The sequence below is a fragment of the Eublepharis macularius genome, chromosome 12, assembly GCF_028583425.1.
Source record: "Eublepharis macularius isolate TG4126 chromosome 12, MPM_Emac_v1.0, whole genome shotgun sequence".
Lineage (NCBI taxonomy): Eukaryota > Metazoa > Chordata > Lepidosauria > Squamata > Eublepharidae > Eublepharis > Eublepharis macularius.
Genome location: NC_072801.1, coordinates 48,341,306 through 48,356,287, shown reverse-complemented (window position 1 = coordinate 48,356,287; position 14,982 = coordinate 48,341,306). Strand labels below are relative to the sequence as shown.

General features: G+C 45.2%; 1 protein-coding gene across 1 annotated transcript; it reads right to left on the bottom strand.

The window, feature by feature from the left end:
• Positions 1-11,428: 11,428 nt before the first annotated feature.
• LRRC4B (leucine rich repeat containing 4B) lies at positions 11,429-14,086 on the bottom strand. The gene has a single exon (XM_054995071.1). It carries the CDS (start codon positions 14,084-14,086, stop codon positions 12,143-12,145), a length of 1,944 nt encoding a protein of 647 aa, XP_054851046.1. The 3' UTR covers positions 11,429-12,142.
• Between the last annotated feature and the right edge of the window lie 896 nt (positions 14,087-14,982).

The following is a 14,982-nucleotide window of genomic DNA, read 5'->3' as shown; positions in this document are numbered from 1 at the left end:
ATGTGTGAGTGTGCAACGTGCATGCCTGCTACCTCCCTGTCATTTAATACTGGGTTAACAGTTTTCATCAGAAAAATTAAAAAAAAAACTGCCAGAAGGCTTTCTGGGCAAGATGTAATTCCTCTTGGTGCTCCTTGACCCGCTAACTTTGGAGGACTTCTTCAGTCACAATGGTGGCCCTGGCACCATGGCACCTAAGCGAAGGACAGCAGCAGCAGGCCACTGAATGGGCATCAACCAGCTCCACCAACCTCGAACCTCCTCAGTGCAGCTCTCCTTTAATAATTGTTTTGTCTTTCCAATTTTTACCCTAATCTGCATAACATGAGCCTTGTGGCATCTGGGGGCTCAGAGGCTGAAGGAGACCCCCTCCCTCCTCAAACCCATGTGTTCATGCCCACATGGGTGTTGCCAGTCTTTCTTTGCATTGAGTATAGACATGCACAGAAAGGGATGGCAATGGTGATGCTGCGGCCAATGTCACCGTGCCCTCTGCTGCTTCCCTCCCTGGCACAAAGCAAACCTTTTGCAATTTGAGCCACTCAATGCCAATGCCATTGCCCAGGAAGCGATGAAGAACAAATGCACTCATGCGCACTACGCACATCCCCTTCCCGCCAGCAGAGTTAACACTAAGTGCTCAGTCTCTCCCCTTTGGATTCAACTGGTTGCCTGATGAGAGCAGACTGACTTGCTATTAAGGAAAACAAGATGCCCACACTACTGCTCGGCCTGCCTGCCTGGCCTCTGCACAGAAAGAAACAAAACGAAACAGACAAACTTTTCAGCAGAGGGGCGTTGTTACAGCTTCATTTCCCATTTCAGGAAATTGTTTTAACAAGCTGAACCAGCAATTTCTGAGTTTATTTTCAGCTTGGTTTTTTGTTTGTTTGTTATGCACACCCCTAGTTGGTATGAGAGGCTTCAGTCCCTACTCAATTAGACATGGTCAAGACAGAAATGGTAACTTGTTTCACCCTCAAGGTGCTCTGTCGATAAGTCGAATCAGCCTGCCTTTCACAAATTCGTCCCAAGCCTCTGAATCGGTCATGTCCACTCTTCCTGACACTTTCACTGCAATGTGTTGCTGGACCCTGCATCAACAGCCATTACTCCATGCAAAAGGGTGGGGCTAGAAAGGTGAGGCAATTGAAGGAGATGCAGGGAGAGGATTCTCCATAGCAACTGAGCTCTCCATAGCAATGATGCAATGCCTCTGGTTGACTATAATGTACAGATTAGAAGGAAAGAATTCTGAAGCAGCAGCAATATCTAGGTCCTGACAGCCAAACCTTGTAGGGAAAGAGAGAGCACGTGGATGGATTTGGGGGGGGGGTTACGGAAATAGACTGACAGTTCAGATTCCATTGAAGGAGCACAGGTCCACAAAATACAAAACACCAGTTGCTTAACAAGCTGCCAAGTATCTTTGCTGACGCATGTTGTCTATCTATATGATCTAGCTTCTCCTTCTGCAAGGCTTATGTGTTTCCAGTGTGAGAGAAGACAACCCCCCATCTGTTGAGTCAGGACGCTTGTGTGCATACATTCCTTCATGGGTGACATGGAAAGTGCACGAAAGTTAGACCCTTGAGGACAATCCTCTGGGTTGGATCCAACTAGTCTTTCTGCAGAATAAAAAAGAAGGATCCCCTTTGACCACTCCCAAAATTCTATACTGGGGACCCAGGGACCTGCATGTACAAGTCACACGGGACAGGCTGTAATAAGGAGGGGAACTGGGAGAGATTGAACACAAAAGCTGGTTGGATCTAACCCATTTTTTTCATGGTAGTCCTCTACATTCTTACAGTGCTGATACAAGCTGCGGTCACACTCATATATACCAGAAACCCACTACTTTTACATAATAGGAGCATAAGCTATCTGTAATCTTTCCAATATCTTTAGTCACTATGATGACTGAACAGGAGCAATGTGTATTTTGCCATGTGTGTACAGCCCTGGTACACATGATTGTGAAAAATTCAGTGGCCAGTTTGCATGGGCCAAAACTAGCTGTGTGACCTGGGGCCTGTCACTCTTTCTCAGCCTAAACCTACCTCAGAGGGTTGTTGTAAGGATAAAATAGAGAAGAGGATGCTGCATGGTGTCCTGTGATCCTTGGAAGAAGCATGGGATTAAAAATGTAGTTAAATAAATATTGACTTGTGTGGGTACGATTGCACAGCCCATGGCTTGCAACCCCCAAGAGCATTACGGGGGGCAGAGACTGTGGAAGCTGGCACTGTAAAACACCATGATGTCACTGGCACTGTATGACACCATGATGTCAATTCTGGTTGCATACCTAGAACTGACATCATGGCATCACATGATGCTCTAGGAATTTCCTAAATCACTATGGTTTTGACCATAGAGACATAGGCAATTCCAAAAGCATTGTATGATTTTGTTCTCTCCCCTCCCTCCAAACTTTTGCTCCCGCTGCTCCAACAAGCAGCACTGGGAGCCCAGAGTGTGGGGAGAGGAGGTTGCCCTCCGTGGCAGGCAACCTGGCATTAGTACATGTGAGACTTGAGGACTTAATAATGTGGCTGGTAGGTTCCTGATATGTGGGACTGTAATGTCTGAGAAGGGCTATCCCATTTCAATCAATTCACAAAGTTGCACAAACCAGAGGGAGAGAGAGACAAAGGTGTTTTTATGGGAAAGTGTGAAGAAAAATTGATAGGAGCTGCCTTTTTGAAGTCCAGGCCTGATCCTTAATCTGTCTGCACGTCTGTCTCTTTGTCTCTTCTGCCTTGGTCCATCTTCACCCCACTTGCTGCTGAGGGTACCAGCTGTAGTTCATCTCGGTTCCCCTGCTGCCTTTCAATGCCTCAAGGTGTCAGTTTGACAGGATTGTCCCTAATCGCTTTAATGTTGCCCGCAGGGATCCAGCAGACCTAGAAATGGAAGATAGGCAAGGAAGAAGAGGAAGAGCTAGAAATGTATGTTGCTCGTGCAGGCAGGGGCGGGGCGGGGGGGGGGCGCATTTAGTGACACCGACTTCCCCTGCTGAGACTAATCTCCCACAGAAAAAATCCAGCCTTCACACAGGCTCTGTTCCCGATGAGCTCTGGGCCTACAAAACCATACAGTCATTCTGAGTCTAGGAGTTAAAGTTGTCAGTTTTTCTTCCCTTAGAAATCTTAATAATTGGACACACCGTAGCGGCTTGGCAGCTGTTCGGGGAGATCCCTACGAGTCTGTTGAAGCACGAATATTTGACAGGCTGAAATTAAAGAGAAAGCACTTCTAACTTGATCCTTAATTTAGGACAGGGGTGGGAATATGTCAAGTCAAGATGAGGTCCGCTTTTACTTTTTTTTTTGCTCACTCAAAAGAATTTTTCAACAGCCAGAAGGATTTTTGTTAACGTTTTAACACAGCACTTTCCTTCCCGCCCATTTTCCCATGTTCTGCCTTTACCCATCAAAGCCACATTTTTGCACAAACTAAGTAAATTACAGTTTGGGGCCTCACATTATAAGGAGTCTCTAAATACAAAAATACTGTTAGAATCTGACAAATTTGGGGGTAATGGCCAAAACAGCCCTGGTGTCCATACCACACTCTGCCATTTTTCTATTCATCTCTACAGTGCACTTCCTTTCAATTTTATGTATTTTGGTATGTATGTATGTATTTTATTAAAATTCCCACTTTTCTCCCCAACAGGGAACCAAAGGGGTTTATATCATTTTCCTGGTCCTCTGTATTCTGTCACCAGGTCTGTATTCTCCTCCTTTCAGCCATTTCCTTATCTTTTCCCCTTTCCACTCCTATAGGACTTTCTGCATTCAACAGCGTGCTCTCTTCTCTCTGCTCCACAACAAGTCTTTCTGCATACCAACCTCTGTTATCCCGTTTTATCCTTTCTCCATCTCACAGATCTCTGCACAACTCTGTTCCCCTTTTCTTCCTTCAGTTCCCCCCTCCTCTTTAGATTCTGTCCTTCTCTGTAACTCAACTCCTCTTCTCCGAATTCAGTAACAATAACACACAAGGCTTTCACTCTCCCAGCAGTTCTCACATTGGGAGAGCCTGGTGGTTCTCTGTGTAGATTGGCTGGCCACTGGCTGCATCTAAGGAAAGGAGGAGCAGTGTAGACATTATGATACAGGCATTTTCCCATCCTCACCCCAGTTATTTATTTATTTACATTTATATCTCACCTTTCTGCCCATTCAGAGCCACCAAGGCAGCTGACCATTTAAAAAAGCATCATAAACATACATCCTAAAACCAATTAAAAACCAAAGCTAAAAATACATATACACCACACATGACAGCAAATTAAAACATAAGGCAGGAAGCAGGGATCATTGAGGGAAAGCCAAAAAACAAAAACGCCTTCGCCTGCTGGCAGAAGACAGTGATAGAGGGGGACAGACAAATCTTCCTGGAGAGAGTGCCTCAGTTTTGGCACCATGACTGAGAAGGCCTTTTGAAGGGCTTGAGTATGCTTTAGATATGACTGTGGAAAGACAGGCAGATGTCTTTCATTGTGTCAAAAATAGTTCTTCATAGGTAGCAGTGTCTCTCTGTGTGTGCTGATGCTGTTCTGCTACAGTCACAACGGTTGTTTTCCCCAATAGCCTTGTGGCACCTTTCTGCTTGCAATGGAAGGTGGGTGGCTGTTCAACCTTCCAGGGCACAGAGAATTAATGTGCCTTTCATGAGAACTAACATTTGCCACGGCATCACTGTCAACAAGACCCACACAATCTGCCAAAATTCTTGTGCTCAAGGTCAGGCAAGGTGCCACATGCCGATGAAGCAAATGGGAATGGAAGGGTGTCTCTGCGTGCCAGCCCTTGGAACAGGAACAGAAAGCAGCACCACTGCACATGGAAATCTGCCAGCCAATGACAGTTCCAGGAGGAGAAGCTTTGGGCCTCACTAGATGTAAGCAAAGCCTTCACTTCTTACACTAGAGTGGGACAGGTACATCTGGGCTGTGCCACTGCAGTGGTGGGGGGAGGCTCATGCAAACGAATTCTTCCCAGATGAAAAGATCCTCATACCGACAAAAAAGGACATACAAGGAGAAAGGGTTTGAGACTGACCGCTTTCCCTGTAAGATAACAGCATTCTTTGTGCATGGAATTTGTGGAGAAAGTATGGAGTAAAATTCTGTTAAGGGAGCCCCCTCTTGTAGTTTGAACTGCTACAGTCCAGACAGATTGCATAAAATGAAACAGGAGTCCAGAAGCACCTTAAAGACTACAGAAATTTATCCCACTGTAAGCACTTCTGAGTCAGTGCTCTCTTCATCAGACATAAATTTCTGTCTACCAACAGTTGGCCTATTTACCAATAATTGGAAAGGGTCCTTTCCACCTCTGATTTAATTGATTGGTCTTTGGACTGGATTGTGTTTTAAACTCACTTCTTTTTGTTACATCTCTTGGCCACCCCCAGCCCACACCTGTGATTATAAATTCTTTTGTCGAGTGGATAAACTTTTCTTGCCTCCGATTAACTGAGCTCTGACTCACAAAAAGTTACACAGGAATCCATTTTGTTAGTCTTTAAGGTGTCATTGGATAGATTACCAGTTAATTTTGCTGCTAGAGAGTAACATGGCTACCCATCTGGAATTAGGGAAGTCTGTGTTTTCTTGCAGATCACAGGCCTAAAAGGATGAGAAAAGCAGAAACATGAAAGGTTGGTTCCTGCGATAGTTTGTGTATGCAAATATGTGGCCCATAGGGAGAAAGCATTATGGGAACCAGCCAAGGATGAAAGGAAGCCGGTAGACTCCGACATCAGCAAGAAGTTTTGCTGGAAATACCACCGTGGAAATACCACAGTAAGGCAACACTGAAATATTTTAGAGAAGTTTTTAGGCTGCATTCTGAGAAACACTGCTAAAGATGGGGTGGACTGAAGGGAAGAGATCCTGGGGCTCCAGCATATCTTGTCCCCTGGAAGGAAGCCCTACATCATGCTTGTCACATTGGGAACAGACTGCAGTTGTTCAGTTACCCCAGTTTCACCCTTCCTCAGAGGAGCTCAAGATGACATATATGTTCCTCTTCCTCCTTTCTATTTCCTCAACAACCTTGCAAGGTAGGAAGAAAGTAGGAAAGAAAGAAACCCAGAGAGTTTTATGTTTGAGTGGAGATTTGAATCTGGGTCTCTCATTTGATACTCCTAAGCACAAAACTAGTAGGGAAATGCATTTTGTACATTATTTATTACATCTCACCCACTCTAAAATCTGCCCAAATTGGCTACATGCTCTGCGGCATCTTGGCTCCTTCCTTCCTGTTTTTAAAGAAGGAATAATGCCAAAAATAACACAGGGTGGTACTCATTGGACATGGTCAAAGTGGAAGGGGTGTGGCTATAAGGCTAAGATGCATATGACCTGCTGGAGAATATTCCAGAAACCATTTCTTGGTCTAGAACTGCAGTTTCCCCTGATCAACCGTGATCATGAATATGTTCCAATGGCACATCATGTGACTACTTGATTCTCACGAATCTTTTCCCATGAGATTGTTTCTGCATGCACATGAGTGAATGAATCACTCTGATCTGACCCTAGGACATTTTCTAGTTTGCTGATTTATGGCAAAAGGCCAGGTTGAAGCCATTGTTGATCTATATTTTTTAATTCGCAGTAGCTTGGATTAAGCCGCTCATCTTCTGCAAGCCTTACACAGGTGCACAGACTGAGCTTGCTAGATTGCATTGCTTCTTAATACAAAGCAGCATGCTACACATTTATCTGCTTGGGCTGCGCAGAGTTGTTAGACAAATTGCTGGCTGATTTCAATCTCTACAATTTCATATAATTTTCACCACCCCCACGTGCTCAATTGTACTCCAGATTTTATTAGGCATGATGTAAAAAAAAAATCCTGTTGGTGTTATCAGATTTATAGATTCTCAAATTTCTTACATATGCAGTACATGCAAAGCTATAGAGCTGGAACAAGCCCAGCCCTATAAGGATTTCTGAACAATGCCTACCCAACTCTCTTGAAAACCATGGGAAGAAACTCCATTGTGGACATAGCCCAATCCTTTGCATGTTGAACCAGTTTCTATTAGGTTCAATTATACTTGCTCCCAATGAAGTATGTCCTGGATTATGTTCTTCCAAGTATTTACCCTGCAAATTACTCCTCTTGTCATTTAAAACCACTGTTCTACCCTTAGTTGGCAGAATGAATGTTGTCTTGTAAGTTTTTTTTTACTCCAGCACTCTTCCCTGTTAATGCTCCTTTTCTCTCGACCCCCTTCATTTAATCTTTCATGCCAGAACTTGCCTTTCTCCCTCGTTTCTGTGGCTTTCTTTGGAATCCTTCCCAATTTACTAAGCAGCCATGCGTATTCAGCTTTCATGCATGCCAATCAAAATAATAATTACACGTGTATCGTCTGAATACTTTTAAAAACTGTGTGACTGCAGTATGTTTCCATTGGCTTAATGGTGAATCATGTATTGCTATGCACAGTTCAAAAGTAGTCAATATATCATTGAAGGAACATGGATATTATGATCTGAAATTTAGTATTGGGAGGACATAGGAGATGACCTGCATTCTACAATCTCCCAATTGTTGCTACAAGTTCTCATATCCAGATTTGTCTTTGTTTTTCAGACAACAACGCCAACAATGCCAATGACATTCTCCAATATTGCCATGTATCCTGGCCAGTGGAGAGGTGGCATTAGAAATGGAATCAGCAGATTGCAAATATTCACAGCATCTTGTTTGCCAAGATCTCCTTGGAACATTAGTGGCACCCGGAACAGAACACAGTACACCAAACTATGTCTTATTAATGCTGAATACCATGGCAGTATTACTTCCCCAGTCATAGAAACAATGATCCTTTTGATGTGGCTTAAAATTCCATTGGCCTCAGAGCATCACTCTGTTGATTCATGTCCAATTTGTTATCCACTAAAAACCCATTGCTTTTCTCAAAAATGCTGCTCCTTCTCCATCTCACAGTTGTGCGTTGGTGTGTTTTTATGCACGCAAAACTCTTCTCAGATAAAGAACAATCGAAATTTCCCTCTGTCCCCCCACACACATTTGAACAGTCTTGTCATTTCGAATTCACAGCCCAGATCTATAATTTCCAGAACCACTAGAAAGCGACCCAAAATGCAGGCCAAAGAACATCCCACAAACTGATCCTTGGTATAGAATCAATTGTGCCATGATGAATGTAGCTGGAATTCCAAAGTGGGACAAGGAAATCTAGGATCCCTGAAGCTTGAGAGCCATCAAAACTTGAAATCTTGACAAGAGGATTGATGTGAATGGAGATTCTATAGCAGTATTGTATCATAGGCCAGATCTGCCCCCAATCTACTGCCCTAAATTTATCAGCTTCCTTTACTTCTTGCACTCATTGTGCTTGTTGATGCTCCAGTCTCAACAGCCATCATAAGACGAGACTGGCTGGATCAGAGCAGTGATCCATTTAGTCCAGCATCCTGTTTCACACAGTGGCCAACCAGCTGCCCTGGAAGCCAAGGCTTTCTCCTAATGTTGCCTCCTTGCACTGGTTCTCAGAGGTTTGCAGTTATTTTTCCAGGGAATCAGTGGACAGGTCATACCTGGAAAAGAATCCACTTCTTCCCCTCACATCATCGTTAGGATATTAACTAATGACTTGTTCTTTGACATTGGGGTGTATGTGTGTGTGTGTGTTACGTGCCATCAAGTTTCTTCCAACTTACAGTGACCCTCTGAAGCAGAGACTGCTTAGAGATTCTAGGTTGCAAAGGAATTCAATTTCCGAAGTGAAAAATCTGAAGTTACTATCAGCAGTGTTTCAGTTCTTCCTCACAGAATGTATTGGTATATATCCCACTGAAAACTGACAAACTTGCATGTGTGCACAGATAGACTGATGTATTTTTACACATGAGTATAAGAGATGTCTGTAGAAATGTATTTCACGTAAAAACCCAGGACAATGGTCAGACTTGGTACACATATTTAAGCACATGGAAGAACAGAAATGTGCACCCAGATAACAGTGTACCAGACATTTGAAAGCACATGCAATAAGCATGCATGTACACAGGCTGACACATATTCATGCACCCACAAATGGAAGCCCATATCCGCACATTTATTTGTGCATGCATGATACACAGGCATATACAGAATTCAATCACATATTATTGGTACTATGAGGTATGCATGCAAGCACGCATGCATGCTTCATCTTGCAGTTATGCTGCAAAGGTTTTAGCTAGTCCAGTGCTTATTCTCTATTTATCCTTGTGCTGCTGGAAAAGGTTTTTAATTACATGGATTTATTTTGATATTTATAACCCTGTTTTTCTCTCCAATGGGGAGCCAAAGTGGCATGCATCATTCTCCCCTCCTCCATTTTCTCCTCACAACCACCCTGTGAGGTAGGTTAGGCTGAGAAACAGTGACTGACCATCTAGCAAGCTTCCATGGCAGAGTGGGGATTTGAACCTGGGTCTTCCAGATCCTAGTCTGACTCGCTAACCACTACATAATACTGGTACTTAGGGTAGAATGGCTTCTCTTCTCCAGGCCTCTCTGTTCAGACACCACTTACCACAACTTAACTGGAGTCAAGGCTTAAACCTGGAATTGCTACAGCCAGAACATTTTTGTGCAAAGTGTGCAACAGTGTATTAGAGGCTGAACAATCAGTGCTTGGTGATGAGACAATTTGGTTATTCTTTGTTCCCAGTTCTTGGGAAGCAAAGCACACCCACCTATATTGGTGGAACCAATCTGGCACTTTCCCTTGCTGTGTTTGTGGTGCTGAAATCAGCAATCTTGAATGGGGATTTTTCAGATTTGGAGAAAGAGAAGGATGGATACGGCTGTGAAGCTGGTACAGCCAGTGTGCTTGCTTCTTTGCAGCACTCAGAATGCTTGAGCAACCTGTGCATTTGTCCACCTGCTTATTAGTTCCAGTGTCCTCTCCTCCAAATGCAGCTTACCAAGAATGTAAAGGCGACCCCAAAATGCTTAGGGAAAGGGGCCGGAGCGGAATGAAATGGTATGAACGTATTTGCACGTGGCTTTCTCTTGCTGAAGGAGAAACCAATCAGGAAGCTCAGTACTTCTCTGAAGTATCATGCAGATTTTCAAGGCTTTGTTTTCTTAGAACCAGGAGGGCTAGAAGCATGAGTTTCACAAAAAGAAAGTTCCATGTAAGCAAGTAGATTCATCAAGAGAGGTCATATTCCACATTATAGTGCAAGAGTTCTGAGATTGTAGATCGGACCACTGTATGTATGTATGTATGTATGTATGTTTGAAGGATAAATACACATCTCCAAAGTGCTGGTTCTTACCTTTAAAACCATAAATGGTCAAGGATAAAGGCATCTGAAGGACTACCTGCTCCCACATAATCCTGGCTATTGCTCTTTAGGTAGCAATAACAGGGACTTCTCTGTGGTAGTGCTTCATTTGTGGACTGTTCTCCCTGCCCTCAGCACCTGGCCCTTATAACTGATAAGCCTGAAGCATGAGGTGAAAATATTTTATTTCCTCAGGATTCCAACAGGACTTAAGAAGGGTTTTTGACACTTTCCATTAACGGTTTTAGCTTAACACTGGTTTGGTTTGCTGATGTTGCTAGTGATTCTGCTGGTTTTGACTTTGAATTGGCTTGTTTTATAGTTCCTGCTGTATTTCCAATTGTTTTGAAGCCATCCCAAGGATTCTGAGAGTCAGAAGGCTGACACTAGAGGCCAAGAAGACATACAGCATTGGAATTCCTAGAGGTTGCTTGGCCTTAAGTCGATGTTATGGAGGGGCAATATAGATCAGGGCTGTAGCACTGGAAAAGGGTAGTGGCGGTCACTTCTCCCAGTGCTGTTTCTCAGATTCAAATTGCCCCAGGCTGCTTTTAGCCCTGATAGAGACAAAAAGGCTAAGGTGATACGGATCTCTAGGGGGGCCATTTTCAGTCAGGGAAATTAAGTGTTAGGCAGGACAGTTAACCCCTTTCTCCGAGCACTGTGACCCCAATTCATATCCCACTGCTGTTTTTCAGTGACAATCCAACCCTCCACACTCACACTTTGGGAAATCCAGTCATAGAATTCCAACATCAGGTGTTATTTTGGCCTTAATGTGTACAGGACTACATGTTGTGCCTGATTATCACAACATAGAGTACCTTTATGCATATTGAGAATCCACATCCAGTAACTGCCTTGATCTCAAAGATGTTCATGCTTACCCCCCAAAGAACCACCCTAAGGAGGGTTGGAAACATCTTTATGGATTTTATTAAAATAGGAAACTCAGACCAGACCCCAAAACGCCAAGGGAAATCAACAGACCTTATAGAGGCCGGAAGTGCAGTCCCCGCCAAACCCCACAGTCCCACCCCCAGATTATTACAAATTAAAAAATACCTCCACACCCCTGTGTCTCTGGGGGCACACCGGCCATGCCTGCCATCCCATAGTAATAATACTAGTCATAAAAAATTCCCCCGAACCCTGTGCGCCTGGCATCCCCACGTGCTCCAAAGGGGGGGCTGGCACCACCATGACCTTCCGTCCCTTTATTTAATTAATTTATTTTGTATATCCCATTTGGATGAAAATAGAATTTTGACGGAAAGCGGCTCAAAATAAGATTTTTTCCCCCTCTCTCCCTTTTCGTTTGGGTTTCTTTTTTCTTCCTAAAGTTTATTCCCATGATGCCAAAAGAAAACAAATCCAAGTGATCCTTCCTTCCTTATTTGTTCTGTTTCGTTGTTTTTCTTCTTTCTTTTTTTAAAAGTAATACAGCAGGTAGTTGGATACAGAAACAGCCCCATCTGTATAAAAAAAGTCTCCAATGTAAAGGGAGAACGGTAGAAAAAAAAAGAGGGGAAAGAAAAAGAAAGAAGGTCAAGTGAGGGTGAAAGTAGTACCTTGTTCTGTGAACAAAACAAAACAAAATAAGAGAACACAAAAGGCTAAGTTGGTGAGGACTGGTGTCCGCTAGGGGGCTTAGCATCCAAGATCTGCCACGGAGGTGGAAAGACCTGTGTCTTTTTTGTGGGGAGGAGGAGCTGTTCCTCAACATTTCCCCCACTACACGTACGAATACACTGCCACCCTCCCACCACGCAACTACCCCCTGTTGCCTGGGTCTGTTGGCCGTCATATTTGTGTCTCTTGGACGTTCTCTTTAGAGCTGCTCTTGAACAAGAGAGGTTCATGGATGGAATTAAGCATGGGGTTCTTGGAGCCGCAAGTGAGGGGTCCGCCGCCACTGTTGTTATTGTAGTGCGCCTTGAAAGCAGCATAATGGTTGAGATGATCATGCTCGATTGCAGGGAGTGCCAGGTGGCTGTCGCCAGGGCCCCCAGCCGCGGCAGGCAACTCATCTTCTACATTGATGATCTCGATGGTGCGCGTGGGCCCATGGTGCTTGTGAAGCTGGTGCTGTTTGCGGAGCTTGTAGAAGACAATGAGCATGACGGCGGCCATGAAGGTGATGGCCACAAAGCAGCCAATGATGATCTTGGTGGTTTTCATGACATCATCCAGGTCCTTCATGCCATTCTCTGTTACGTCAGTGATTGGGATGGTGAACGGCTTTTCAGTGCTACGGGTGCTGCGTGGTGTCAGCGAGGTGGTGGAATAAGTCATGCCCCAGCCTTGGGATGGTGTTGGACCAGGATCTTTCTTAGCAGGGGTTGCTTCATCTTGACCAGGGTCCATGGTCTCCACAGTCACTGTTGTGAAGTAGGTGTAACCTGTGGTGGCTGGGTCTACAGCTGAGACATTGAGTGTGGCCGAAGCAGTGGTGTTGCCAGCTGAATTGGTCACCATGCAGGTGTACTGCCCTGTATCCTGGACGGTCACATTGGTGAAGTTGAGTGTGCCATCGTGGAGGACTGAGATGCGCACTCGGTAGGAACCATGTGTCATCAGCGTTCCATTGGGTGTCAGCCAATTGACCGAAGTCATGGAAGTCCCTGTCCGGCATTTCAGCTCAGCCGCCATCCCCTCTGTTACATTAAGGTCAGTAGGAGGCTCTACTATAACAGGGGCATAGCAGGTGAAATGGCTTTGATCCAGTTCTCCGATATACCGCCCTTTGAGGTTTGGTGGAGCATGGCAGCGGGCGCAGCAGGTGGTGTTATTGGGCACTGTCTCCTTCAGCCACCAACTGAGCCACAACACATCACAATTGCAGTGCCAAGGGTTGTGATTGAGATGGACCCGCTCCAGGCGATGCAAGGGAGTGAAGAGATCATGTGGTAAGGACATCAAGTTATTGTGAGAGAGGTTGAGCTCTTCCAAGGACTTGAGGTCATCGAAGGCATTGCGTTCAATAGTGGCCACCTGAGCATGCATCAACCACAACTTGCGCAGGCTGGTCAGCCCTTGGAAGGAACCTGGCCTGATCATATCCAGGCGATTCCCAGATAGCTCTAGTTCCTCCAGCCTTACTAAGGCTGTCAAGTTTGGGATGTCCTTAAGGTTGCACATGCCCAGGTTCAGGTAGCGCAAATTGACCAAGCCTTCAAAAGCTGCCTCTGAGATGTACTCCAGCTTCTTGAGTTCTCCAAGGTCCAGACGGCGCAAGGAAGGGACTCGGTTGAAGGCATAGGAAGGGATGCTTTCGATGGGGTTGTTCCTCAGCCACAGCTCCCTCAATTTGGAGAGATATTCAAAGGCCTGAGTGGGAACGGTGGTCAGCCGGTTGTCAAAGAGCTCCAGTGTGTTGAGGTTGGGCAAACCATTGAAGGCTCCTACCTCAATCTTACGGATAAGGTTCTTGCTGAGCTGCAAAATCTCAAGATGGCGAAGGTGCTTGAAAGTGTCAGTCTTTATAACCTGGATGTTGTTCTCCTGCAGGTTGAGGTACCGCGTGTTGATAGAAATGCTCTCAGGCACCTCCACCAACTCCCGCCGCGTACAGATGACCCGGCTGGCTTGGTTGCTGCAGGAACAGGCTGCCGGGCAAGAGGTGGGGGAGGCTCCACCCCAGACGAGCGACGGTAGCCAAAGGAAGAAGAGGACCAGATGCTTCCAAACCATTCTAGAGACTTCGGGTGCCAGCAAAGGCTTCCGTGTGCAGCGGTGGGTGGCCATGCCCAATGGTCATGCTTCGGTGAACAGCAGGGTGGGGGCTCAGGTCGTTAGAAACTGAGAATGACAAAGAAAGAGAGAGGGAGAAATAAGACAAAATCTGGCACCGGGACTCAGAAACATGACAACAAGCGGAGGCTCTAAAGCTTAGGGTCACCCAAATGGATCTCATTGGTCATAGGTTCAAGAAAAACGGTTGGATCCATTCCGTTTTCCCACTGTTACAAAAGAGAGGAGAGACACCCCACCCCACCCCGCTTTGACCACCCATAAAAGCTTATTCTAGGGATCAGGGGAACTGCATGGACAAAACCCACATGGGATGGGGGCTGTAATAAAGACAGGAACTGAGCAAGATTTAGTGAGAAGCTGGCAAGATCCAATCCAAAGAAAAATAACCTTCCCACAATGCCTAATTCATCTGTTCCATGCACTACTATAAGAAACGTTGACTGCCACGAGCCTAGATTAGATGGCTTTTAAAAAGAAAAAGTAACAGAAGGCATTCCTATTAACAGTTCTTAGCTGTGATAGCTAAACAAAGTCTGCTTGTTCAGAGGCACTAGACCTTGGAGTACCTGATGCTAAGGAACAGAGCAACAGCAACAAAGGAAGGAAACCACTTTCATGCCCTCAAGGCATTGTTCTAGCTGCTGTTGTGTTACCAAGGCTGGACATTTGGTGTGGCCCAGCAAGGGAAGAGTTGCATGCTCTTATCCCAAATAGCCTCTTGGCTGCCTGTGGGCTCTCAATGCTGCATGCTCACTCATGTGGTCTAGTGCATCCTTTCTGACACTCCCAAGAGGATGCTTTTCATGCTTCCTACTCAAAGGGGACCCTTTCCACACCAATCTGTGGGCTGAGGAGTCTGTACGTGCTTGCCACGAAATCCTTCTGCA